The sequence below is a fragment of the Pseudophryne corroboree genome, chromosome 2 (assembly GCF_028390025.1).
Source record: "Pseudophryne corroboree isolate aPseCor3 chromosome 2, aPseCor3.hap2, whole genome shotgun sequence".
In the NCBI taxonomy this organism is placed as follows: Eukaryota; Metazoa; Chordata; class Amphibia; order Anura; family Myobatrachidae; genus Pseudophryne; species Pseudophryne corroboree.
In genome coordinates, this window is record NC_086445.1 from 835,263,250 (window position 1) to 835,288,982 (window position 25,733).

General features: G+C 44.8%; 1 protein-coding gene across 10 annotated transcripts in view; it reads right to left on the reverse strand.

Moving 5' to 3' along the window:
- Positions 1-7,710: 7,710 nt before the first annotated feature.
- The window catches only part of BCLAF3 (BCLAF1 and THRAP3 family member 3), a 156,427-nt gene continuing 138,404 nt past the window's right edge, over positions 7,711-25,733 (reverse strand). For 9 of the 10 annotated variants that reach the window (XM_063955738.1, XM_063955742.1, XM_063955746.1 and 6 more), the window contains 2 exons: positions 23,217-23,303; positions 7,711-8,178 (listed from right to left, as the gene is read on the reverse strand). In XM_063955738.1, coding sequence (XP_063811808.1) covers positions 8,149-8,178; positions 23,217-23,303 — 117 coding nt within the window. In that variant the 3' untranslated portion in view covers positions 7,711-8,148. The remainder of the gene's footprint in view (positions 8,179-23,216; positions 23,304-25,733) is intronic. The other variant, XM_063955747.1, reaches the window with a different exon arrangement.

Consider the following 25,733-nt stretch of genomic DNA (forward strand, 5'->3'; position numbering starts at 1 on the left):
GCGCCTGAAAACGAGAATCCGGCTTAAGCCAGGGTTCTTTTAAAATATCTGCAAAGTGAGAATAAGAAGGGAAGGCAGTAACCTGTCTCTTCTGTCGTTTGAAAAAAGGGGGAAGGAGTCTCCTCCACCGCCGCGTCCTGAATATTAAGAGTCTGACGAATGGCTTCTATTAGCAATCTAACTTCCCAAGCCGAAACTTCATCCCATTCAGGATCTACCTCCCCCTCCTCCAAAGGAGATGACAGAGTGTCCGCCTCCTTACCTGGAAACGCTATAGCTGGTAACGGCTGCGATCGCTTAGTAGCAGTCGAACTGCTGGCCGCATTTACAAACTTATTTAAGGACTGAGTTAAATCAGTGATACTCCTGCCCATATTCTGGGCCCACAAGGGCTCCACCTGAGTCCGAGCAGATTCAGTCTCTCTAGACTGACGCCAATCTGAAATTGCACCAGAACATGCTGTACATAGGGTACCCGCGTCAGTACTACCTTTTTCTAGCTTTGAGCCACACTGAGTGCAGGAAAATTTAAACCACTGAGGCCGTTTTTCCCTTTGAAGGTTTGTCCGGTTTACTAGTCATTTTCTCTATTCTGAATGTACTAAAGAAAGTAGCATACAATTGTGACTAGTGACCTTTCAATAGGAAATTTATAGCTTGAAGAGATCTCTGGGACTGTAACCCAGTATGCTGGCTCTCTTTGCTAAGTAATAAACAGCCTTAGCCCATTAGCTTGATTGTAATCTCCCCCTATGAATAGCCCCTCTATACTTGCGGTTTTGTAAATAAAGTCTCCCCCTGAGAGGCTCTCCTGTACTGCACAGCGTCCCCCTCGGAAGATGGCGTCAGGCAAAGTGACGCGCGCGCGGGCAGAGCAGGGCGGGAAGCCGTCCCTGCACTCCTGTTACTACGCGATCAACCGGAAGTTCGGGCTGCCGCGCGTTGCTAAGAATAGCGACTTACGCGGCGGCTTCTCCGGGATCCCCGTCCGTCCCCACAGCCCCTCAGACACTACTGGGGGTGTAGGGATACAGGTCTCCGGCATAGCTCCCGCTGGTGGGCTTGCGCCGGGGGAGAGGGGGTCGGGAGAGGGGGTCGGGGGGTGAAATATTAATAATCAATAAAATAAATCAAATAAAAAAAAATATATATATATTAAATAAAATAATAATAATAAAATAATAATAAAAGCAGTTTGGGGACAGCCCAATACTGTCAGTGACAGATTGTGGCTGTCCAGTACCTTTTTGATCTGTCGCTTTAGTGAATAAAAAGGCCCCAGTGACCAAGGTATGGTGGCCCTTTCTGACAGCATCCTTGTTCCATTTATACCTGTCACCTGTAGACAGGGACTAGGTATAGAAAAATAAGAAAGGAAAAAAAAAAAAAAAAAAATCTAAGGAGAAAGAAAAACTGTGTCTGTACTCCACAGGCACAAAACTAAAACTGAGGTACTGGCTAGGCAGGAAGGAGATGGGAGGGGTTAGAGGGGGGAGGAGTCAGGTTTTATTAGTTCTGTGCCAAACTCCACAACCACACACCTCTAACCCACAAGTAATGGCGCAGCGTCCCCCAGATGGATGAAAGAGAAACAGTATCAGATATGCATGCACACACCCAATGTGTAGGAGAAAAAGTACCAATTTGTTTTAGGAAATTACTAATTCTTTGTGCAGAAGCTATACATATACAGAGACAGTGGGGTAAATTTACTAACATTCGTAATTTTCCGTTTGAGGTCAAAGTTCAATCACGAATTACATCGAAAGTGTAAATATGCAACTTTTTGAATTTATTACGACTAATTTACTAAGCTGCCGTATTCTGCATTTTCCGTTTTTCCGATGTCGATGTCATTCGTTTTTTTAGGCAGTGTTTTACGTGAGTGACTTGTAAAACACTGCCGACTTTAATACAATGAATCTCGGCCGGATCTGAGAGATCCGTGATGGGCTTCATTGTGCACCATTGTAAAAAAAAAAAAAAATGTTTAAACTTTAAAAAAAAAATTGCGTGGGGTCCCCCCTCCTAAGCAAAACCTGCCTCGGGCTCTTTGAGCCGGTCCTGGTTGCAAAAATATGGGAAAAAAATTGACAGGGGTTCCCCCATATTTAAACAACCAGCACCGGGCTCTGCGCCTGGTCCTGGTTCCAAAAATTCGGGGGACAAAAAGCGTAGGGGTCCCCCGTATTTTTTAAACCAGCACCGGGCTCTACTAGCTGGCCAGATAATGCCACAGCCGGGGGTCACTTTTATACAGCGCCCTGCGGCCGTGGCATTAAATACCCAACTAGTCACCCCTGGCCGGGGTACCCTGGAGGAGTGGGAACCCCTTCAATCAAGGGGTCCCCCTCCAGCCACCCAAGGGCCAGGGGTGAAGCCCGAGGCTGTCCCCCCCATCCATGGGCTGTGGATGGGAGGCTGATAGCCTTTGTTGAAAGTGTTGAATATTGTTTTTAGTAGCAGTACTACAAGTCCCAGCAAGCCTCCCCCGCAAGCCGGTACTTGGAGAACCACAAGTACCAGCATGCGGCGGAAAACCGGGCCCGCTGGTACCTGTAGTACTACTACTAAAAAAATACCCCAATAAAAACATAAGACACACACCTTGAAAGTATAACTTTAATACATACATCCACACCACCATATACACATACTTACCTTATGTTCACACGAGGGTCGGTCCTCTTCTCCATGTAGAATCCATGGTGTACCTGTTGAAAAAATTATACTCACAAAATCCAGGGTAGAAGGCTCTTCTGCTTGTAATCCATTTGTAATCCACGTACTTGTCAAAATAAAAAAACGGACACCCGACCTCGAACTGAAAGGGGCCCCATGTTTTCACATGGGACCCCTTTCCCCGAATGCCAGAAACCCCCTCTGACTTATGTCTAAGTGGGTTTCTTCAGCCAATCAGGGAGCGCCACGTTGTGGCACCCTCCTGATCGGCTGTGTGCTCCTGTACTGTCTGACAGGCGGCACACGGCAGTGTTACAATGTAGCGCCTATGCGCTCCATTGTAACCAATGGTGGGAACTTTGTAGTCAGTGGTTGACCGAAAGAAACCTCACCGCTGACCACTTAGGCGCTACATTGTAACACTGCCGTGTGCCGCCTGTCAGACAGTACAGGAGCACACAGCCGATCAGGAGGGTGCCACAGGGTACCCCGGCCAGGGGTGACTAGTTGGGTATTTAATGCGACGGCCGCAGGGTGCTGTATAAAAGTGACCCCCGGCTGTGGCATTATCTGGCCAGCTAGTGGAGCCCGGTGCTGGTTTCAAAAATACGGGGGACCCCTACGCTTTTTGTCCCCCGTATCATTGGAACCAGGACCAGGCGCAGAGCCCGGTGTTGGTTGTTTAAATATGGGGGAACCCCTGTCAATTTTTCCCCCCATATTTTTGCAACCAGGACCGGCTCAAAGAGCCCGAGGCTGGTTTTGCTTAGGAGGGGGGACCCCACGCAATTTTTTTTCTAAAAATAAACACTTTCCCATCCCCTTCCCACTGATAAACATGCACGGATCTCATGGATCCCTGCATGCCTATCCAAACACGGGATAAAAAAGCAGGTCTGTTTTTTTTTAGCACTTTTTTACGAATTGTATTTCTGCACGGCAGTGTTTGGCTATTGTCGGCAGTGTTTGTGATTTGCACTTTTTAGTAAATTCCCGATTTCTACCAAATTGCAGGCGTATTTGACCGATGGTGTATTGATTCGTGATTTTTTCCTAGGACTTCCAAAATATTACGAATGCCCTCATCACTGCCGTGATTTTTGCTTAGTAAATTACCGAGATGACACTTTGAAGAAAAAACGGCATCTCGGTCAAAATCGGGACCTTAGTAAATATACCCCAGTGTGTAGTTTCAGACAAGAGAAATAAGAAAAGAGTAATTGCAGAATCTATTAATTGGCTGATTCAATTAGCCAGGATATTAGGGTAGTAAAACATCACTTATCAAAAATAAGCAATGCGTGAACTACTGTAATCCAGGGATGTGCACATAGTGCTCGAGGCTCTAAGCTTGTTTTCGACTCCATGTGCTTAGCTGTCACTGTCTTGGAAGCAATGAAAGGAGAGCTTTGTGTTGTCCACGGGTAAGGAAGGCAGATATTTCCTACATTTTTATCATTCTTCTTGAAAAACCACTGAATCTTAAAAATTGATTGTGGATCATTATTGGACTGCAGAGTACAAGTCCTTCTAGATTAAGGACTGGTATTTAGCTGAGCCACTCAAGGACAGTCACTTTCTTGACTAAGCCATGTCAGTATTGCTGTGAATTTATGCTTAAGTGTGAAACTTCAACTGAAATATTAAAGGACATTGTAATAATTAAAAAGAGATGCCCTAATACAAGCAATGACATTTCCCAGAATCCTTTGTGCACCACATTAACCATGCTTCACCATAAAGGTCACTTATGAATAGCAGAGCAAATACTTTGGTTATGCTAGTATTGAGCAATTGAACTCAAAAGGGTTGTACAGGTGTGCTGAAGTTTTCACTGGTCAATGGGGGACCTTGGTGGATGGTGGTGTTTCTTGCTGGGTGCCAGTTAAGGGCATCAATTCACCTACTTTTTGCCAAAATTTTTCGGGGAAAATTCTAAGCAGTGGTGGAACACCTAGAAACCATGGAAGCATTGGCCTCAGGGTGCAGCTGACACCGATAAATCCTTCATTCTTTGCTAATCTCTGCAGAGGCGCAGGCAGCAGTTACAGAGTGATTGATCTATGCTTTCCAGACAGACACTGTCACTTGCTAGTTTTTATTTATGAAATTTGGCTACATAGGAGCTCGTCTTTATGCAGTTTTTGGACCTGATAATATAACATTTATCGAGCACTGGTACCGCAGCGGAATTTATGTCTATTGGATAGTCTTACCGGCATGATAAGGAAGTTGCTATTAGCCACTATGCAGCTCCTCTCTTGATATTTCTACTAATACATAATACAACTGTTAATTAAATAGGACTTGACAATGGGCCTTATTCAGGTTTGTTAGCAATCCAAAAAATGTAGCAATTGGGCAAAACCATCTTGTACTGCAGGTGGGGTAGATATAAAATGTGCAGAGAGTTAGATTTGGGTGGGGTGGTTTCAGACTGAAATCTAAATTGCAGTGTAGAAATTAAGAAGCCAGTTTTTACCATGCATAGAAACAAAATAACCCACCCAAATCTAAATATCTCTGCACATGGTACATCTGCGACACCTGCAGTGCAACATGGTTTTGACCAATTGCTAACAAACCTGAATAACCACCAGAGGTCCTATATGGTTTGGACCCAAAAGAGCACAATTTCTAGATCTTCAGATAATGCTAGATGTTCTGTAATAATGGTGGTCATTCCGAGTTGTTCGCTCGGTAATTTTCTTCGCATCGCAGCGATTTTCCGCTAATTGCGCATGCGCAATGTTCGCACTGCGACTGCGCCAAGTAAATTTGCTATGCAGTTAGGTATTTTACTCACGGCATTACGAGGTTTTTTCATCGTTCTGGTGATCGTAATGTGATTGACAGGAAGTGGGTGTTTCTGGGCGGAAACTGGCCGTTTTATGGGAGTGTGAAAAAACGCTACCGCTTCTGGGAAAAACGCGGGAGTGGCTGGAGAAACGGAGGAGTGTCTGGGCGAACGCTGGGTGTGTTTGTGACGTCAAACCAGGAACGACAAGCACTGAACTGATCGCACTGGAAGAGTAAGTCTCGAGCTACTCAGAAACTGCTAAGTAATTTCTATTCGCAATTTTGAGAACCTTTCGTTCGCAATTTTGATAAGCTAAGATTCACTCCCAGTAGGCGGCGGCTTAGCGTGTGCAATGCTGCTAAAAGCAGCTTGCGAGCGAACAACTCGGAATGAGGGCCAATATTGGTGACATTGATTTATACGATCTGCTTATTCCCAGCTTCTAATCCACAGGGTTAATTTTGCGTATGCACTTTATTGTTTGGTAATAGTAATGCTTTTATGTTTTTCAGTAAAGTATTGTGATTGTAATAGATATATACCGCTGCCTGAGAGCTCTGCTTTTGTTTGATAGTGTTTATAACATTGAGTGACATTACGGGTGGTAGCCACATCCCCTAGAGAGCTCACGATGCCGGCACTGTAGCGTGTCTTGTGTCATCAGTGGGACCTCCGCTGGGTGCTGGCATGTAGTGTGGGGGAGCACTGCTTATTTAAAGGTATGTCTTTTGTGCACATTAGTGTCTTGATAAAGGGGTTTGCTCCCCGAAATGTTGAAAAAGCTGCCTATGGTGTCTGCATGACCTTTTTATGCTACTGTGAAGTCCTTAAGTGCCAGACATATCTATGCTGCCTTCATATACATATCTAAAAAAATATATCTATCTCTATATATATCTCTATATCTTTAATTAAGGTACCACAGGGGTTATGTAGCAAGCAGTGAAAAGAGTGGAGGAGTTGCCCAGAGCAACCAATCAGCTCTAAGGTAGCATTTATCAAGTACATTCTATAAAATGATGAGAAGATGCTGATTGGGTGCTATGAGCAACTTCTGCACTACTTGATACATCAACCCCCATATCCCTAGGCGACTGAGCATTAAACAATTACAGTTCATGAAATACTGATTATAGCATATTACATGTCATTGTTATTCTGTAACCAGTATCTGTATAATGCATGCACTGGCTTCAGAATCTAAACTAGATATGCAATCATAAAGCCGGCCATCAAAATGTCGACAGTTAAAGATTGACATTGATGATGTCGATATGTGGACATAAAGGGTGGAATTCAAATGTTTTTACCTGCGGCAGCCAGCAGATGGCGGCCAACAGAGCTATTTAATTGTAGCTCCGTTTGGCCGCGAACGGCTGCTGGCTCTGACATTTCAGCGCTGAAATGCATGAAAAATTATCCATTTGGGCACCCAAATGGCACTTTTCTGGATCGTGTCCATTCGTGTAATAGACACGAATGGGCACGATCAGCGCAATAGGAGGATTCAATTGAATATCGCCCCTGCAAACTCCTGTCACTTTAGACGGTCGACCGGGAGGCGATAACAATTGAATTCTGCCCAATGAATGTCAATAAAAATTACCCGCAGATCCAGGCTGGAGTCCCAGATATTCCTTGGTTCCCCACTCCTACTGCAGCAGTAACAAGATCAGGAATAGAGTAAAAGCCCTGAACAGCTGTGCTGGAGGTAGAGGGGGGGGGGGGGGACGGGGGACGGGACAGAACAGTATTAGCAGAAACTGCCATGCTAATTTTCTTGGTGTAGTTTTCTCCATAAAGTGACGGGGAACCCCAATTGGTGCACAGTGTTCGCACGCCATGCTTCGGGCAAGGTGCCTCACTGCGCTCGGCACAGGTTATCGTTCCCAGTTGTAGTCCACGTGGATTGTAAAGTAAAAAAAAAAGTGAAAAATCCGTGTCAACCTTTTTCCACGTCAACCTAGTGACCAAGTCGACCAATAGTGGTCGACCTAATGACTGTCGATATAAGTGCTGCCGACCTAATGACCGTATCCCCAAATTGCGATGTTAGCCCATTTTTGCAGTACGGTAAGACCTACTTACATTAGTCATTTCAACACCAATATATCTCATGAAAGAAGCCTTAAATACCACCTGCTATACAGTGACAGTGTTGCGTATCTTCCTAAAGCTCACAAGTAATTAGTCTTGAAGACTTGCAGGAGACCAAAGCAGAGACACTAAACAATTCAGGCACTTTATTACATTAATACACAAACTTCCCAACATAAACATTTCTATAATCAACAAAAGAAATCGGAAAATAAAACAGAACAAAAATAAAACAAAACATGCTTTTGTTAAGGAAAATGCATAATAAATAAGACACCCCAACATAAGGGATGACCTCTCCTTGAAAAATTTATTTCGTTTACTGTCATGAAGTCTTCTGCTTCTGCCAAAGAAGGGTTATGGGGAAATTAGCAATTTTCCATCTGAATACGGTCATTAAAAAACTTTGAAAACCGTAAAAAAAAGTTGTGCAGCATTCCACTACTGAAAAAATAGGTACTTTTTTATCAAGACTATTGTATCTTCAATGCTGATGCTCACAGTTGCCCAGGAAAGTCAAGCATCTACAAGTACATTAATAGGGTCTTCATCAAGCTCAGGGAAGTGCCTTATATTCTGGTAGCAGGGTTCCCCCATCCCTGCGGAGAGAAATGACAGAGGAAGACATGGCTGAAATGTTTTTCTATTAGGACACTATTGTGACATGATGACTCATACACTGTTACAGACTGTGTCTTCTCTATTAAGGTGTATGCACTGAGGGGGAGCAGGAGCTGGGCAGAATGAGTAATACGAACATGACTAATACCAGCAGCCCAAAGGAACAATGTGTGTTGTAACTGCTATCCCTGTATAAACAACAAATGTGAGACATAATGAAGACACATTACACATTTTTATATAACTCTCTAAGGCCCAGATTTATCAAGCCTTGGATAGTGATAAATTGCACATGATAAAGTACCAGCCAGTCAGCTCTTAACTGTCATTTTGCAAACACAACCTGTAACATGACAGTGACGAGCTGATTGGCTGGCACTTTATCACTCTCCACGCCTTGATAAATCTGGGCCATTTTAATCAGTGTTTCTCAACTGCAATCCTGAGGTATCCCAAACAGTGCACGTTTTCCTGGTCTACTGACAGAATCGCAAGTGGAATAATTAGTACCACATGTAGAACTTATAACATGTATCAGTCAGTGATAAATACACCAGTGCTCCAGCACAGAGTATGGGAAACATGCACTGTAGTGAGAAACCTTGCTCTGATGTGACAGAAACCTTCAAATACAGAGTGATACAGCGGCTAGCATTGCTGCCTCATATCAGTGAGGTCATGGGTTCAACTCCAAGCAGGGCTTTATCACTGTGGAGTTTGTATGTCCTCCATGGCTTCTCTCATGTACTCCAGTTTCCTGCCATAATCCCAAAACATACTGCTAGGTTAAATGGCTTCTGAGACACACACACACCCTAGCGTGCATGTGTGTCCATGTGGTAGTGAATATGGGGGCTAATTCAGACCTGGTCACTGCAGCGTACGCAGGCTGAGGCCCTGTGCTGTGTGCCCACGTGCATCTCAGTTGTGCGATCACCTCTGCCTGATTGACAGGCAAAGGCGGTCACGGGGCGTTGCGGCGGCGTTTTCGGGGCGCGGTCCGGACAATGTAGACGTTTCCAGACAGTTTGCGGGCGGGCCACGGCGGCTGTGTGACGTCAAACGCAGCCGATGCAGCCAAAAACAAGGGCTGGTAGCAGTCTGACTCCACAGCTAAGCTGCATAGGCAGAGAGCTACTCGGCAGGTGCGAAAGCATTACCGCTGTGCGATGCTGTCGCACGTCTGTGGGGAGGGGGGCTGGATTCGGCATGCGGGGCAGACTTAGTCTTTGCTGGGCGTCCCCCCGCATGTAAAAGATTTTGTTGTAGATGTACGTTTTTTCAAACATCTACAATCAGATCCAAATTAGGCCCATGGATTGCAAATTGCACTGGGATAGGGACTGATGTGAAGGATTACATATTAATAAACATACTAAAACCTAGACATTTGTCCCTTGCCAGTATGGCGACATTACTGCAATCATTAATAATGATCTCACTTGCTACATATATTGGAGTGTATGTATCCTAGCTGTGTGGAATGACAGCTACCCCGGCTGATTTACATAAACAAAAAGTTAATAAAGAAAAAGGTTCTTTCTTCAGGACAAATGTATATACATACATTTACATAAATGCTCTTTTTCAGTTCCATTTAACAATTCTACAAATCTGCTTTCAACTTTTACTAAATTATTTATACGGCTGTCTGCTTGCTGTGCTTTTCAGCTACGACTTATACAATCAGGCAGACTGTTCATATGACACAATGCTGCAATGTGAATACAACCGTATGCTAAGTACATAATACAGCAGACCTTAGTAATAAGGACAGAAAGATAAAAGTTTATAAAATGGGATAGAACAATTTCCAGCACAACAGATCCAGCTGTGAAGCTTGTGTTCTCTGCAGGCCGGAATGGACTGTGCGATGATTGCTCCATATTAGCTGTGACCCCCATGTCCTTCACACAACAAATCTCTAAATCCCTCTGTGATTCACTAGTCATTCAAAGAAAAAAACATGCTTTACAGGTACTGTATAATGTCCCTTAAGAAGTATTGTACATACAGTATGTGGAATATATTTTACAGGTACTTTAGCTTCCTATAGTCTTATTTAGCATTTGTAGAGATATTGATTGCAATAGTTTTCTAGCAAAGCGGAATGACAGGGAACATACAGTACAGGTATCTGGCAGTCAGCACAACTTGGCCTTCAGACAAGACCCTAGCTTGGCTTTTAAAATGTTTGAACACAGTGCCATCTACTGGCAACATATATCTACAGCTGGTATTGTCTCCTCAAACAATCTTGACATTATTATTGCCCTTTTTGAAGTGCAAATTCACACTGAAATGTGAGAACATCTTCCCTTCATTTGTTATATTATGTAATATTTTATGTAATCTAATGTAAATGACAAAGATATGAGTGAGAAGTTCTACAACAAGAAGACATTTATAGTATTTGTAGTAAAGCAATGGCAATACTACAGAAGGGACCTGGAACACTTCCTGTGCTGTTGGTATGCCGCAAAGTATGGTATAATACTGTAATCAATGTGTTTTCCAGACTGCTAATTTACTACACTGGTAATGGACGACTATCTCCCTACATAAACCTGCTTATTTGACACTGCATTTGTCAGGATTCTGCTTGTATTATCTTTATTTATAGGGAACTGTCCGCACAGTTCAAGTCTTGGTATTCTAAATTTAGCTTTTTCACATGGCCGCCACCCACCCAGGACAAACCCTGTCCAATGTCGGACAAAACCATCGGTCGGGAGTCAGATCTCCCGGGGATTGGACAAGTGTGTACCCAAGCTTAAGATCTGAGTAACCAGGAGCATGGTGTGTTTATTTTCTGACTAGGCTATAAATGAGCACTAGCAATACACAATGAGATTACAGGGCCCATATAGTTTTATAAACGCTAGAATGTTTTTTGAGCAGAATATTGTAATAAATTTTGCTTTAGGAGTAGAAATCTGTAGAAGAGACAGACATTGTCTAGTCCAGGATCCCAAACTGCACCATTACAGTCCAGGGTTTAAGGATTTTGATGCTTGAGAAAAGGTGACAAAATTAGTACCTCCGTCAATTTCATTTAACCAGCTGGACTTAAGCATGGACACTGTGCTGGCTTCCAGGTACGTTCGATCGGAGCGGCTGTGTGGGGTGCTGGGGTTTTAAGGGCGGCCGGCCATTTCTTATGTGGTGCCGGCTGTTAGCCAATCAGAGCTAGCGGACTGGCAGCGGCGGCTCCTAAATGGCTGCTGTATCACGAGCTTTGATTGGCTCATGTACCGGGCCAATATTTGAGATGGCCGCTGCCAGAGATAGAAGACCGGACTGAGGGACAAGAGAGATGCGCGCTGCGCTCTTCTCCCTTTAAACACGGAGCCCAGAGCAGCAGGACCCAGCAGTGGTGGTGGTGAGCAACACTACTGGGGGCATTGTGTGTAACTGGCACTACACTGGTGGCATTGTGTGTAACTGGCACTATACTGGGGGCACTGTATCTGGCACTACACTGGAGGCATTGTGTGCATCTGGCACTACACTGGGGGCATTGTGTGCATCTGGCACTACACTGGGGGCATTGTGTGCATCTGGCACTACACTGGGGGCATTGTGTGCATCTGGCACTACACTGGGGGCATTGTGTGCATCTGGCACTACACTGGGGGCATTGTGTGCATCTGGCACTACACTGGGGGCATTGTGTGCATCTGGCACTACACTGGGGGCATTGTGTGCATCTGGCACTACACAGGGGGCATTGTGTGCATCTGGCACTACACAGGGGGCATTGTGTGCATCTGGCACTACACAGGGGGCATTGTGTGCATCTGGCACTACACAGGGGGCATTGTGTGCATCTGGCACTACACAGGGGGCATTGTGTGCATCTGGCACTACACAGGGGGCATTGTGTGTATCTGGCACTACACTGGGGGCATTGTGTGTATCTGGCACTATACTGGGGGCATTGTGTGTATCTGGCACTACACTGGGGGCACAATGAGTAACTGGTACTACACTAGGGGAACTATGTGTATCGGGCACTAAACCGGAGGCATTATGTGTATCTAGCACTATACTGGGGGCATTATGTGTATCTGGCACTATATTGAGGGCATTATGTGTATCTGGCACTATGCTGAAATGTTATGTGTATCTGTCACTATACTGGGGCATTATGTGTAAGGCTGCTAATTGTGCGTGTGTGTAGAAGGGTTGTGATAGATGTGTATATATATATATATATATATATATATATATATAAAATCTATATATATATATATATATATACATACAGGTTGAGTATCCCTTATCCAAAATGCTTGGGACCAGAAGTATTTTGAATATCGGATTTTTCCGTATTTTGGAATAATTGCATACCATAATGAGATATCATGGTGATGGGACCTAAGTCTAAGCGCAGAATGCATTTATGTTTCATATACACCTTATACACACAGCCTGAAGGTCATTTTAGCCAATATTTTTTTTATTTTATTTTTCCAAAAACTGTTTTATTATAGTTTTTTGTCAGGTTGAATGAGTACTTATACATAATGATAGTTTTAACAGTAAATAAAGGAGATCATAACAGACATAAACGAATACTCAGTGAGATTGGGCCACAACTGGCCAATAACAATAGTGTACAACTAGGGCTGTCTTGGCGAAGACAAGCACAATACTAAATTGAAAAAGGGTAAGGGAAGGGATGGAGAGAGGGGGTGGAGAGTGGAGAAGGGGGAGGGGGGGGGGGAAGATGGGGCTACCAGAGTATGTGTGCACGGTGAGTAATATCATAATGAAGATAGCAACATGTGCATTAATAAAACATATTGAAGGCAAAAAAAATGTAAACAAGCATCTGTAATACGGGAGTCGGTCTGAAACCAGAAAGTAAGTGGAAGGAAAGAGAAAAGAGGACGCTCTGGAGGGGAATCAATACAATTTTACCTAAGTTTAAGTGACATTGCATTTCTCCTGTGATAGGATTGTGGGCGGCAAAGATCCGCTGGGGAGGGAGAGAGAGATAGATAAATATTGAAGAGGGATAGAGGAGATAGAGGGGAGACATGAGGGGGGCTGAAGCTCTGAAATTATCTGGCTATTGTCCAGGAAGTGTTTTCAAAGGACTGAGTAAACGTGGCGTAGGTCGGGGGGTCTAAGGTGGTGATATAGGGGTCCCATTTCCTATGATAGCTCACAAGACCTGGGTGGTCAGGGAGCTGCACGGTCCTACGGTCTTGGTAGAGGTTTTGTAGCATAATTTTTAAAACTTCACGTAGTGATGTGGCAGAGCTAACAATCCAGTGTTTCAGGATTGTCTTTTTCGCGACCGTGAAGAGCATAGTGATCATGGGGAACAAGGGTTTGAGGCCCTTGACGTCATGCCATATTTTGAAGTTTATGCAGAGACACGCCAGGGGGTCGGGTTTCAGGGAAAGCGAGAAGTGGCTGTTAATAAACCCAAAAAGCTTATTCCAGAAACGCCTAAACTTGGTACAATTCCAGAGACAGTGAAAGAAATTCGCTCTTGCTCCCTTGCTTTTTGGGCATCTGTCAGAGACAGTTGGGTCGATGTAGGATTGGGTACAGGGAGGGAGGTAGGCTCTATGTATGGATTTGAGATGTACCTCTTGCAGGTAGGCTGATCCCAGGGTGGACATGGTAGAGAGAAAATGTTGGGTGACAATTTCATATGGAGGCATTTCAGGAATATCTGTCTTCCAGGAGGCAGTCAATTTTTGTATGTAAGGCGTGGCGGGGTCATTTACTATAAGAGTGTATATGTTTTTCAGTTTATAGGGGTGAGATTCCCAGTATCTGAGGACTTTTGCTAAGGGGGAAGTAGGGATAGGGATATAGGACTCGAGAGGTAAGGAAGAGATATAATGTCTAGTTTGTAGGAACATGAAGAAGTGTGAAGAGGGGAGGGAGTACCTGTCTCTCAGTGTGGTAAATTGTGAAGTGTGGCCCCCAGGGTCAAATACCTGGGTGGCTGTACACAGTCCCATCTCCCTCCAGCGGGTGAAAAGAGAGTTGTGAAGAGATGGGGTGAATGAAGGGTTTCCCCATAGGGTTACATATGGAGAGGCTGTATGGTCGCTGCGCAGTTTTTTGTGAAGTTTCACCCAGCTAAGGTAGGTGTCTTTGAAGAGAGGGTGTTCCATTATGGAGGGTGGGATACAGGGTCGTTTAGAGTGTAGTAGAGCACAAGGGGAGAGGGGGTGGAAGATGGCAGAGTCCAGGGCTAAATCAGTATATGTGCTTCGTCCGAATAGCCAGTCTGCAGCGTACCGGAGAAACACCACTAAGGAATATGAGAGGAGGTCGGGGACGCCCGCTCCTCCCACAGCTCGATCCATCACAAGTTTAAGGAAAGCAATTTTAGGTTTCTTCCCTTGCCACAGAAAGTGAGTCATCGCCCTCCGCAATCTGTACCCGTCTGTATCCCGTAAGCGTATCGGGAGGGATTGGATGATGTAGAATATTTTCGGGAATATAACAGATTTAAGGACTGCGACTCTGCCCAACAGTGAGAGGGGCAAGTTAAGCCATCCCTCTAATCTGGTAAGTGTATCTTTAATGACTGGGGAGAAGTTGAGATCGTAGATCTTAGATATATCACAGGGTATGTTAACACCTAGGTATTTAAAATGTGACTGAGTAATCTTGAATGGGGTGGTAAGTGTGAGGGAGGAGAGGTCTGGAAGGGGGATGTTGATTGGTAGCATTTCAGATTTAGTGACATTGATTCTGTAGCCTGCCGTCTTCCTGAAATCTGAGATCAGGTGCATAATTTCAGGTATGGAGGAGAGCGGTTTAGAGATGAATAGCAGCATGTCGTCTGCAAAGAGACCGACCTTTAGTTCAATGTCACCAATATGAATGCCGTTATAAGATTTAGACTGCCTGAGGGCCAGGGCTAGGGGTTCTAGTGCAATGGCGAAGAGGAGGGGAGAGAGAGGGCAACCCTGTCTCGTGCCCCTTCCTATGGGGAAGGCATCAGAGAGAAACCCATTGCAAGAGACATATGAGGTGGGGTTAGAGTAAAGGGCCTTGATTGCTTGGATGAAGGAGTCTGGGAAGAGGAATTGACGCATGGTGGAATAAAGGTGAGGCCATTCAACGAGATCAAAGGCCTTTTCGGCATCCAGGGAGAGTATGGCATACCCTTCGGGAGACGCATGCTTGTTGCAAGTATGGAGGGCCGCGATCACTTTTCGTACATTTACTACAGAGTGTCTGCCCGTTATGAAACCAGTCTGGTCTGGGTGGATGATGTGGGGAAGTAGTACCTTGAGGCGTTCCGCTAGTATCTTTGCCAGGAGTTTGTAGTCGAGGTTTAGTAGTGATATTGGGCGATAGGAGCCCGGGAGCGAAAGGTCTCTGCCTGGTTTAGGGAGGACTTTGATAACGGCCGAGTTAAAATGTGGGGGAGGGGAGTTCGATGTTAATATTGAGTTGAAAACCGCAACAAGGATAGGGCTGAGGCGGGTAAGCAGCAGCTTGTAAAAGTCACCGCTATAACCATCAGGGCCTGGAGCCTTGTTGAGTTTTAATTGCTTAATCGCTTTTTGGACCTCAATGGAGGTGATAGGGGCTTGGAGTGTTGTGATCATGTCAGTCCCGAGGGTGGGGCGGGGGAGGCTGTCCCAAAAAGAGGGTAGGGATCGGGTATCCGTGGTGGTAGGAAGAGTAGAGGATGCGGCGGCGGGGGTGGGGGGTGGGGGGGGAGTCCAGCCGTTTATAAAAATTTTGCATGATGTGAGCTATTTGTTTGTTGGTTGTGGTTAACGAACCCTGGGGATTGCGTAGGGGGTGCACTGTGGATGGGGAGTAGGTTCCTCTTAGTAAGTTAGAGAGCAGACGTCCCGTTTTATTTTCGAATTTGTGAAACTTGTGATGGATCGAGAAGAGATATTTGTCACCCATTTCGGTCAGGTATTCCTCGAAATTAGTTTTGGACAAAAGATAGGCTCGTTTTGTAGAGGGAGATGGAGACAATTTGTAGGTTTGGAATGCCGCAGACAAAGCATCCTGCAGTGAGAGGTAGCGGGTTGAGTATCGTTTGTTAGAGGCTGCGGTGAACGAGATAATCGCCCCCCGGAGCACAGCCTTTGCCGACATCCAGAATAAAGAAGGGTCGGTTTCAATGTGCTCGGAGTTAGACGCGCTAAAGTCATCCCACGCAGCCTCCAACATGGTTTTAAACGTGGAGGAGCGGTTGAGTCTGGAGGGAAACTTCCATAGTTTAGGGGAGTTCTGCTCATCAGGGAAGTGAATTGTGGTGGAGACCAATGCGTGGTCAGAGAGAGAGATGGGAGCTATGTTGCAATCGGTGATGAGGGGGAACAGAGCATGGGAGACAAAGAGGTAGTCTATGCGGGAAAGGGTGCCATGGGCCGCTGAGAGACAGGTGTAATCCCTATCGGTGGGGTGTAAGGCTCGCCATAAGTCTACAACCTGCAGTGTTTTTGAGAAGAAAGGAACGCCTATTTTAGGGAGGGATGGTGGGGTACCGCGTGACATGGATTTATCTAACAAAGCTGAGGAGACCAGGTTAAAATCTCCCCCAATTATTAAATTATCGCCCATGAAGGGGGTCAGGAGAGTCATCAATTGTCGAAAGTAGGTCCTAGAATATGGGGTGGGGGCATAGATATTGGCTAGTGTGAGTTGTTTGCCCAGTATTGTGGCAGACGTTATAACGTATCGGCCTTTGGGATCAGGGGTATTGTGTGTAATCTCAAAGGGGAGAGAGCGTCGGATTAAAGTAACTACCCCACGGGCTCTGGAATTGTAAGAGGACGAGGCCATAACAGACCACCCAAACATGCCCAGCTTAGCAGTTTCCACAGTGGTCAGGTGCGTTTCTTGAAGGAATGCAACATCTACTCCGCTCTTCTGTATAAACAACAGAAGTTTTCTCCTCTTGGCCGGGGAGTTAATGCCTCCAACATTCCAAGTGGCGCAGCGTAGATCAGGCATGATTCAAGGAACTAGTGGGAAATGTAAGTAGGCCGCCATAACATAGAGCCAGCATGTTCCATCCTCATCATGAATATCTGGAGAGCATTGGACAGCGCATAAGGAGAGAGGGGAAGAGAGGGGAAGAGAAGGGAGGGAGATTGGAAATGGAAAAGAAGGGGGGAATAGACACCAATGAGAGAGAAAATCGGCACTCCAAGTGAAGTGCCGATAGACTTTCTAGACTTATAAAAAGCATCAGAAAAACATTATTACGAAACATCCAGGGGGAGAGTAGGCGCCCCAATCCTCTCCCTCGGGCACTTGAGAAAGATAACTGAGGCTCGGAGGCCTCCACACTAATAACTGTAACAAATACAACGAAATAAATAAGTATCGATATGAATTCCGTTACATAACATCTTGCTTCAGTATGAAGGTTGAGCTTACAAAATATGCAGAAAAGGTATTGTGAAGATGTTCATATCTTTGCAGAGTAATAAGGGTAAACTGTGATAATCCGAGAGAACATCTAGCATGCAGGTAATAACTTCAGCATATAGAGAGTAGTCAGAGGGTTTCTTTTACGTCAATCCGCAATGTCATTTATATCCGAGACTGTCGCATGAGCAAGTTCTTGAAGAAACGCCATAGCATCAGAGGGATTGGAAAAATCCTTAAAAGAAGTACCATCATATATGCGTAGCCTTGCAGGGTACAAAAGGCCAAATTTGCGCCCTTCCGCTACGAGGCGGGAGCAAACAGGGGAAAAGGATTTTCTGGCTCTAGATAGCTCGGCAGAGTAGTCCTGAAATATATGAAGTTTGTGACCTTCCCAGGATAGTGATTTCGTCTTGCGGGATGCTGACCAGATTTCTGTTTTGTGTAAATAGTTTAAACAGCGGAACAGGGTAACACGTGGTCTCGGCCTGTTAGGGGACGGTGTCGGTCCTACCCTATGGACCCTCTCGATAACCATGTCTTGGCAAACCGCTTCTATGCCTAGGAGCGAGGGGAGGGTGTTGCGGACAAAATGCGACAAAGCAGTACCCTTGATAGATTCAGGGAGGCCGACCAATCTAATGTTGTTACGACGCGAGCGATTTTCTAAATCGTCGATCTTGTTCCAAAGCTGATAATTTTCATTGGTAAGGCGTTTAACTGAATGGTGTAGGTCTTCAACCTCATGGGAGACTCCAGCAATGCGTTGCTCTGTTTCAGATACCCTGTGTGTGAGTTGCTGCAGCTGGCCTGTTATATCAGCCACTGCTTTAGATAATAGTGGGGACATTGTGGCTGTAATGGCGTCTACCACATCTTTATATGTAACTGGGCATCAGAGCCCAGACTCACATGACCGCTTGTGGAGTATCCCTCTGCTGCGGGCTTCTTATGTAGAGGGAGAGCGCTCTCTGCAGCGGTGTCTCGTTTCATGTTCTCCGCAGCGCGCCTTTTCTCCTGGCGTGGAGGCTGAGGCGGTTGCTGGGGAGACAGTGCGGGCGGCGTCGGCGGTGCGGCGGACCGATCCATCCGGATCGTAGGTGAAGCCGGAGGTAGTGTGGAGGACCCCGGGGTCAAATGGAGGCTTGAGAGCCTTGTAAAAGGTATGTGCCGTGGGGTGAGAGACGGAGCTCAGACACGGAGCTCCTCACTCCATGAAGCCGGAACCGGAAGTCTAGCCAATATTTTTAATAACTTTGTGCATTAAACAATGTGTGTCTACATTCACACAATTCATTTATGTTTCACATACACCTTATACACACAGCCTGAAGGTCATTTAATACAATATTTTTAATAACTTTGTGTATTAAATAAGGTTTGTGTACATTGAGCCATCAGAAAACAAAGGTTTCACTACCTCACGCTCACTCAAAAAATTCTGTATTTCGGAATATTCCGTATTTCGGAATACTTGGATATGGGATACTCAACCTGTAATATAAATATATATATATATATATATATATATATATATATACATACACACACACACACACACACACACACACACACACACATATATATATAAAAAACATCACATAAAGTTGCGAGGCCATGCGCACTTTCCCACAAGCGCATTAAGGGGGCATAAAAATTTCTCACTCAGGGTGTTAATAGGCCTGGGACTGGTCCTGCATGGACAGCCTTAAAACCTGGGCTGTAATGGCGGCGTTTGGGAACTCCGCAACACTGACACAGAAGGAGAAATTTTCTGTATGACTTAATGGAAGAACACTCTTTGGTTCAGCAAGGAGTTTATTTTCACTTTAAGGGGGAGATGTACTAAGCAGTGATAAAAGTGGAGAAGTTGCCCATGGCAACTAATCAGTTGCTCTGTATACTTTTATAGCATGCAAATTATAAATGTTACGTCAATGCTGATTGGCTGCCATGGGCAACTTCTCCACTGGCTCACTTCTCCACTTGTATCACTGCTTAGTACATCTTCCCCTAAGTGCCTACACATGTTCACAAAGGCTATATAAAGCTTTAAAGACAAAAATTCCAGTTTGTGTAGGCTGCCATCTTGATTTTTGGCAAAGCTACAATGATAAATCATCAATAGAGTGCAACAGAGCAGTGACACCCAAATTACCAAAATATTATGTCAACCGTGTTGCTTTTCCATCAGTATAGATGAATAGAGCATTTCTCAGACACTGGAACACCGGATAGTTTCAAGACTGCCAGTGATCACATTTATAGTCCTTTCATATGCCTAAAACTTTTATTTAGTTGTCATTACTCTTCGAAAATAGGCTTCAAAGATTTTTTACTTTCTTTATGGATTCATTTTGGCTTTTCCTTCTCTTCTTGGCTAGGTCTGTGAAAGCCTATACCCATAAGAGTTTCATGAATCACCACCTCCATGAAACGCTAGACATATTGTGGACAGCTAACAGCTAATAAAAATTTACATGTTTATGGTTATTTTGTTTTTATGTTAAAATGAGCTGAAAGTAAGCTTAAGAAATGTCTAAGCAGGTGAACGTAATGTCTGTGTGGTTACTAGTGGGTGTGGATTGTATTCCTGCTAAACAGCTATAATAGCCCAAAAAAGTGGCTATGGAAATGGAGAGAACTTGGGACATCTGTAGCAAGTGTTCTATTTGGAAGAGGGAAAAACATTACTCTTTATATAGGAACTCTGGCAGTTTCCCCATGATCGCTACAAGGAACTGATAAGCCACTGTACATTACGGCCATGTGCCTTCATTTGTTCACTACATACATTCACATTCCCTCACACCACAGTGAACAAAGCAAAAGTGACTGCAACATGTAAAATGTATTAGAGATCACAGGGAAAACATTCCGCTATCTGTGTTTGTCACAGTCTCAATGATATATGTAAAGTAAGTTTAGTTGCACCCCCAAAAAAAGACTGAAACATAGGCCACACTGCATGGTCAGAGCATAAATGTGCCTTATTAATGAATAATGTATCAGCGTATGTCTCCAATACATGGCTACCACACCAGCTTTAGATATCGCCATATCATATCACAGGGCCAGATTAACAATGCCTCTCCATAAAAAATAGGCCCATGGTTATGACAGAATAACAAGCCACACGATCAGCCATAAATCATAAGTATTAATATTGTATTTCTAGTTCTCTCACAATATTCTGGAATTTTTCTATTTTTTATGTATTTTGTGAGACAATGGGTCTGACAGTGTAGGGAGTGTACACACCTACATGGTACTGACCACACCCACACAGCACTGATCACAGCTCCTCCCCTTCTCAGTATAGGCCCATAAAACAGCCCCGGACCCATGTGGCCCTTCATTCAGCTCTGATCAAATCTGTTTCTTAACCATACTCTACAGGATAAAGGAGCAGATTTATCAAAGCTCGGAGAGAGAAAAAGTGGAGATAAAGGGGGTAATTCCAAGTTGATCGCAGCAGGAAATTTTTTAGCAGTTGGGCAAAACCATGTGCACTGCAGGGGGGGGGGGGGGGGGCAGATATAACGTTTGCAGAGAGTTAGATTTGGGTGGGTTATTTTGTTTCTGTGCAGGGTAAATACTGGCTGCTTTATTTTTACACTGTAATTTAGATTGCAGATTGAACTCACCACACCCAAATATCTCTCTCTCTGCACATGTTATATCTGTCCCCCCTGCAGTGCACATGGTTTTGCCCAACTGCTAAAAAAATTCTTGCTGCGATCAACTTGGAATTACCCCCAAAGTGCAAACCAATCAGCTCCTGTCATTTTTAAAACACAGCCAGTAACATGACAGCTAGGAGCGGATTGGCTGGTACTTTAGCCATCTCCAAGCTGTGATAAATGTCCTCCCAAAGAGAGACCTAGGGGTAGATTTACTCAGCCTCGGTGTGTAAAAACTGCCAATGATTGGCAGCTTTGACATATGGATTTAAAACGGCAACTGTAATAAATGCAAACATGCCATAATTAACATTACAGTTGATGTTTTGGCAGTTTTAACAAACTTTTGTTCAGTAAATCTACCCCCTTGTGTCCTTAAGCTCCTGACAATGGTTCTGGATCGGTAGACAACATGCTAAAAGTGAATGCACTCGAAAAGCCTATATTGTTATAAACAAGACAAATTCATGGACCCCTAAAATGTATTGGTGAGTTACCATAGGCAAATAAGCAACATGAAAAAGATCAACAGCTACCCTCTGAGTGACACAGCTTTGTAGTAGATAGTGACAAACACATTGTATGTACATGACTGACAAAGAACTAGCACTGAGGAGATATTGAGGCCTTCCAACAACAGAATTCTAGAATTTTGGCTTCAAAATCTCCCTTGGGTGCTCCACCTCACAATTTCTCCAACATTACATTGTTGGAAGCACTAAAGTCAAGACAGAAACATATACATACCTTTCCCATTTCACACATATTCATACTACTTCAGACTGGCCAGGCATAATTAATATATTGGTTTCAAACTGCTTTGGAACAAAGCTGTTGCTAGTCCTCTGGTAGGTACAGTAAATAGGAGGCTTCGTCCATTCCGGGAACTCACAGTCTCTCAGACTGTGAAATGCTACTAAACTGAGCTTTTTTTGATTAGCCTGGGATATCTCTACTTGCTTGTGGGAGAACCAACTCCCTTCTGAGGTCCTATGTGTATAGCTGTAGAGTGCATAGCAGCTTTCCTTATCCATACACAAGTTTCTAATTAAACCTACTCCAATAAGTCCTCCACACTGTGCATAAGCCTGGGAGAGTAATTTAGTGCACCAAAACGTTTAAAAATTACCCTTGCCCATTATTCTGGCACCCCAGTAGTGGAGAGACAGAACAAATACAGCATACTAAACTCCTCCTTTCCATCACTTCCAAATTCATGTTGGAAATGTAGTAATCTACTGGTACCCAATTTAACATCTGCCAGGAGTGCCCAATTTGAATAAGTCATCTTAGAGAAGTCATTAAAACCTCAACAGAATTCCAGACACTTATTATTCCACACTCCTCTACACTTCCTGAATCACCTGGTTCCCATCCACTAACATTCTTTTCTACTCTAATTAATGAGCAGCCAAAAATATATTGAAGCTGCCCTGCTTGCACCATTAATAAAGTAGTACCCATGGAATAAATGTAGCAGGGTTGTTACTAACCGAATATCATGGACATAGCAAACATTAGATACATTCCAGAATTGGTAAGACATGTAAACACAATAGAATAAATACTGCGTAAAAAAATTACGTTATTACCAGTGATCGCAAAGCAGCCACTTAATCGCCGGACTGATTGTCCTTATAGATGTTACTGGGTGCCAGACCAGCTTTCCTGTATAGTCAAGGATCATCCTAATATATCCCTTGAGGCATTAGTATCGCAGGATGTTATTTCAATGCAAGCAGTCCAGTATCTCATGTTAATATGCACGTCCTGCTGCATTAGTATTGGCTCTATAATTTATGCCTTACTGCCCCACCTCCCTTGAATTACACGGTCTGATCCAAAAATGGTGAATCATTTTATTATAAATGCCTATGTATAACAAATCTTGTACTGCAGACTTAGAAAAATGTATTTAAAGAATGAACTGGAGTTATCAGAGAGCTTACCTTATAAGGCCTTTTCATCTCATCAGTGTTTTCAAAATAGCTCTTTGAAGTGCCAAACTCATTAGGGTTTCCTCTATAAAATGAACCCTGCAATGGTAAACAAGGAGATTTATGGTAGACTTACCATGGTTAAATCTTTCTGCGAGGTACACTGGATTCCAAAGGGAATAACATCGGGGTGTAGAGTTGGATCTTGATCCGAGGCACCAACAGGCTAAAGAGCTTTGACTGTTCCCAGGATGCACTGCACCGCCTCCTCTATAGCCACGCCTCCAGGCACTGTAGCTCAGTTTCGTTAACCAGTGTAATGCAGCAGCAGGTAAAATAGAGACAGTAGAGGTTAGCCACATAGAACCACATTTTCACGACAGGAGAAGGTACCAGCGGCTAAAGCCATACAAACCCAAAGAAGCGAAGTGCGTCAGGGTGGGCGCCCTGTGGAATCCAGTGCACCTCGCAGAAAGATTTAACAAAGGTAAGTCTACCATAAATCTCCTTTTCTGCAGCAGAGTACACTGGAATTCCACAGGGAATACCATCGGGGATGTCCTAAAGCAGTTCCTCATGGGAGGGGACGCACTATAGCGGGCACAAGAACCCGGCGTCCAACGGAAGCATCCTGGGAGGCGGAAGTAACAAAGGCATAGAACCTGATGAACGCGTTCACTGAGGACCATGTAGCAGCCTTGCACAATTATTCTGCGGATGCGCCACGGCGGGCCTCCCAAGAAGATCCTTCAGACCGAGTAGAATGGGCTTTGATAGCAGCAGGTGCTGGGAGCCCAGCTTGCGCATAGGCTTGTGCAATCACCATTCCAATCCATCTGGCCAAGGTCTGCTTATTCGCAGGCCAGCCATGTTTGTGAAAACTAAAAAGTACAAAAAGAGAATCAGACCTGATGGAGGCAGTCCTCTCCACATAGATACGGAGAGCTCGTACCACATCCAAAGATTTTTCTTTGGAGGACAGACCAGAAGAGTTGAAGGTCGGAACCACAATCTCATGGTTAAGGTAAAAAATGACACCACCTTAGGCAAAAAACCAGGGCGAGTTCCGAGTACAGCCCGGTCACTGTAAAAAATCAGAAAGGGTGGACGACCGGATAAAGCGCGTAAGTTCGACACCCTCCTAGCAGAGGCAATAGCCAACAGGAAAACGACCTTAAGCGTAAGGCATTTAAGGTCCACAGATTCAAGAGGTTCAAATGGAGACTCTTAAAGGGCATTCAATACAACAGACAGATCCCATGGAGCCACAGGAGGGACATAGGGAGGCTGAATCCGTAGAACACCCTGAGTGAAAGTGTGAACGTCAGGAAGAGAGACAATTTTCCTCTGAAACCACACCAACAAGGCAGATACATGAACCTTGAGGGAGGCCAGGCGAAGGCCCAAGTCTAGGCCTTGCTGGAGAAAAGCCAAAAGTCTTGAAGTTTTGAAAGTATACACATCATAACTCTTAGCAGCACACCAAGTGAAGTAAGAATTCCAGACCCTGTAATAAATCCGAGCCGAAGATAGTTTACGGGCCTTCAACATAGTTTGAATGACCGCCTCAGAGAATCCATTTGCTCTCAGGAGTGATGCTTCAAGAGCCACGCCGTCAAAGCCAGTCTGGCCAGGTCTGGGTAGACACACGGGCCCTGAACGAGGAGGCCTGGGCGTTGAGGAAGTAGAAGAGGACGCTCTGTCGAGAGAACCCGCAGGTCTGAGAACCAATGCCGTCTGGGCTACGCTGGAGCGACTAGAAGTAGTACTTCTCCTTCTTGCTTGAACTCCCGTATTACCCTGGGCATAAGTGACCCTGGAGAGAACACACATGGCAGCCGAAAGTTCCATGGAATTGCTAGTGCGTCCACGAACGCAGCTTGAGGATCCCTTGTCCTTGCTCCGAAGACCGGAACCTTGTGATTGTGACGCCATCAGGTCTACATCTGGCAGGCCCCACTTGTCCACTAGGAGTTGAAAGACTTTGGGATGAAGACTCCACTCTCTGGTGTGTACAATACGTCCTGACGACTGAGGAAGTCCGCATCCCAGTTGAGGACTCCCGGAATGAACACTGCCGATATGGCTGGCAGATGGCGTTCCGCCCATTGGAGAATTTTTGACACTTCCATCATTGCCATGCGACTCAGAGTGCTGCCTTGATGATTTATGTACGCCACCATGGTGGCGTTGTCTGATTGTACTTAAACAGGCCTGTTCTGTACCAGAGGCAGGGCCAGTGTCAACGCATTGAGCACTGCCCACAATTCCAGAATGTTTATCGGGAGGAGAGATTCCTCCTTGGTCCACGGACACTGGAGAGAGTGTTGCTCCAACACTGCGCCCCAACCCCGCAGACTGGCGTCCGTTGTTAGGAGAACCCAGTTGGAGATCCAGAAGGGACGGCTCCTGCTTAACTGTTGGTCCTGTAGCCACCAGCTCAGTGACAGACGAACCTCCGGAGTCAAGGAGATCATTTGAGACCTGATCCGGTGAGGCAGGCCGTTCCACTTGGAAGGATTAATTGTT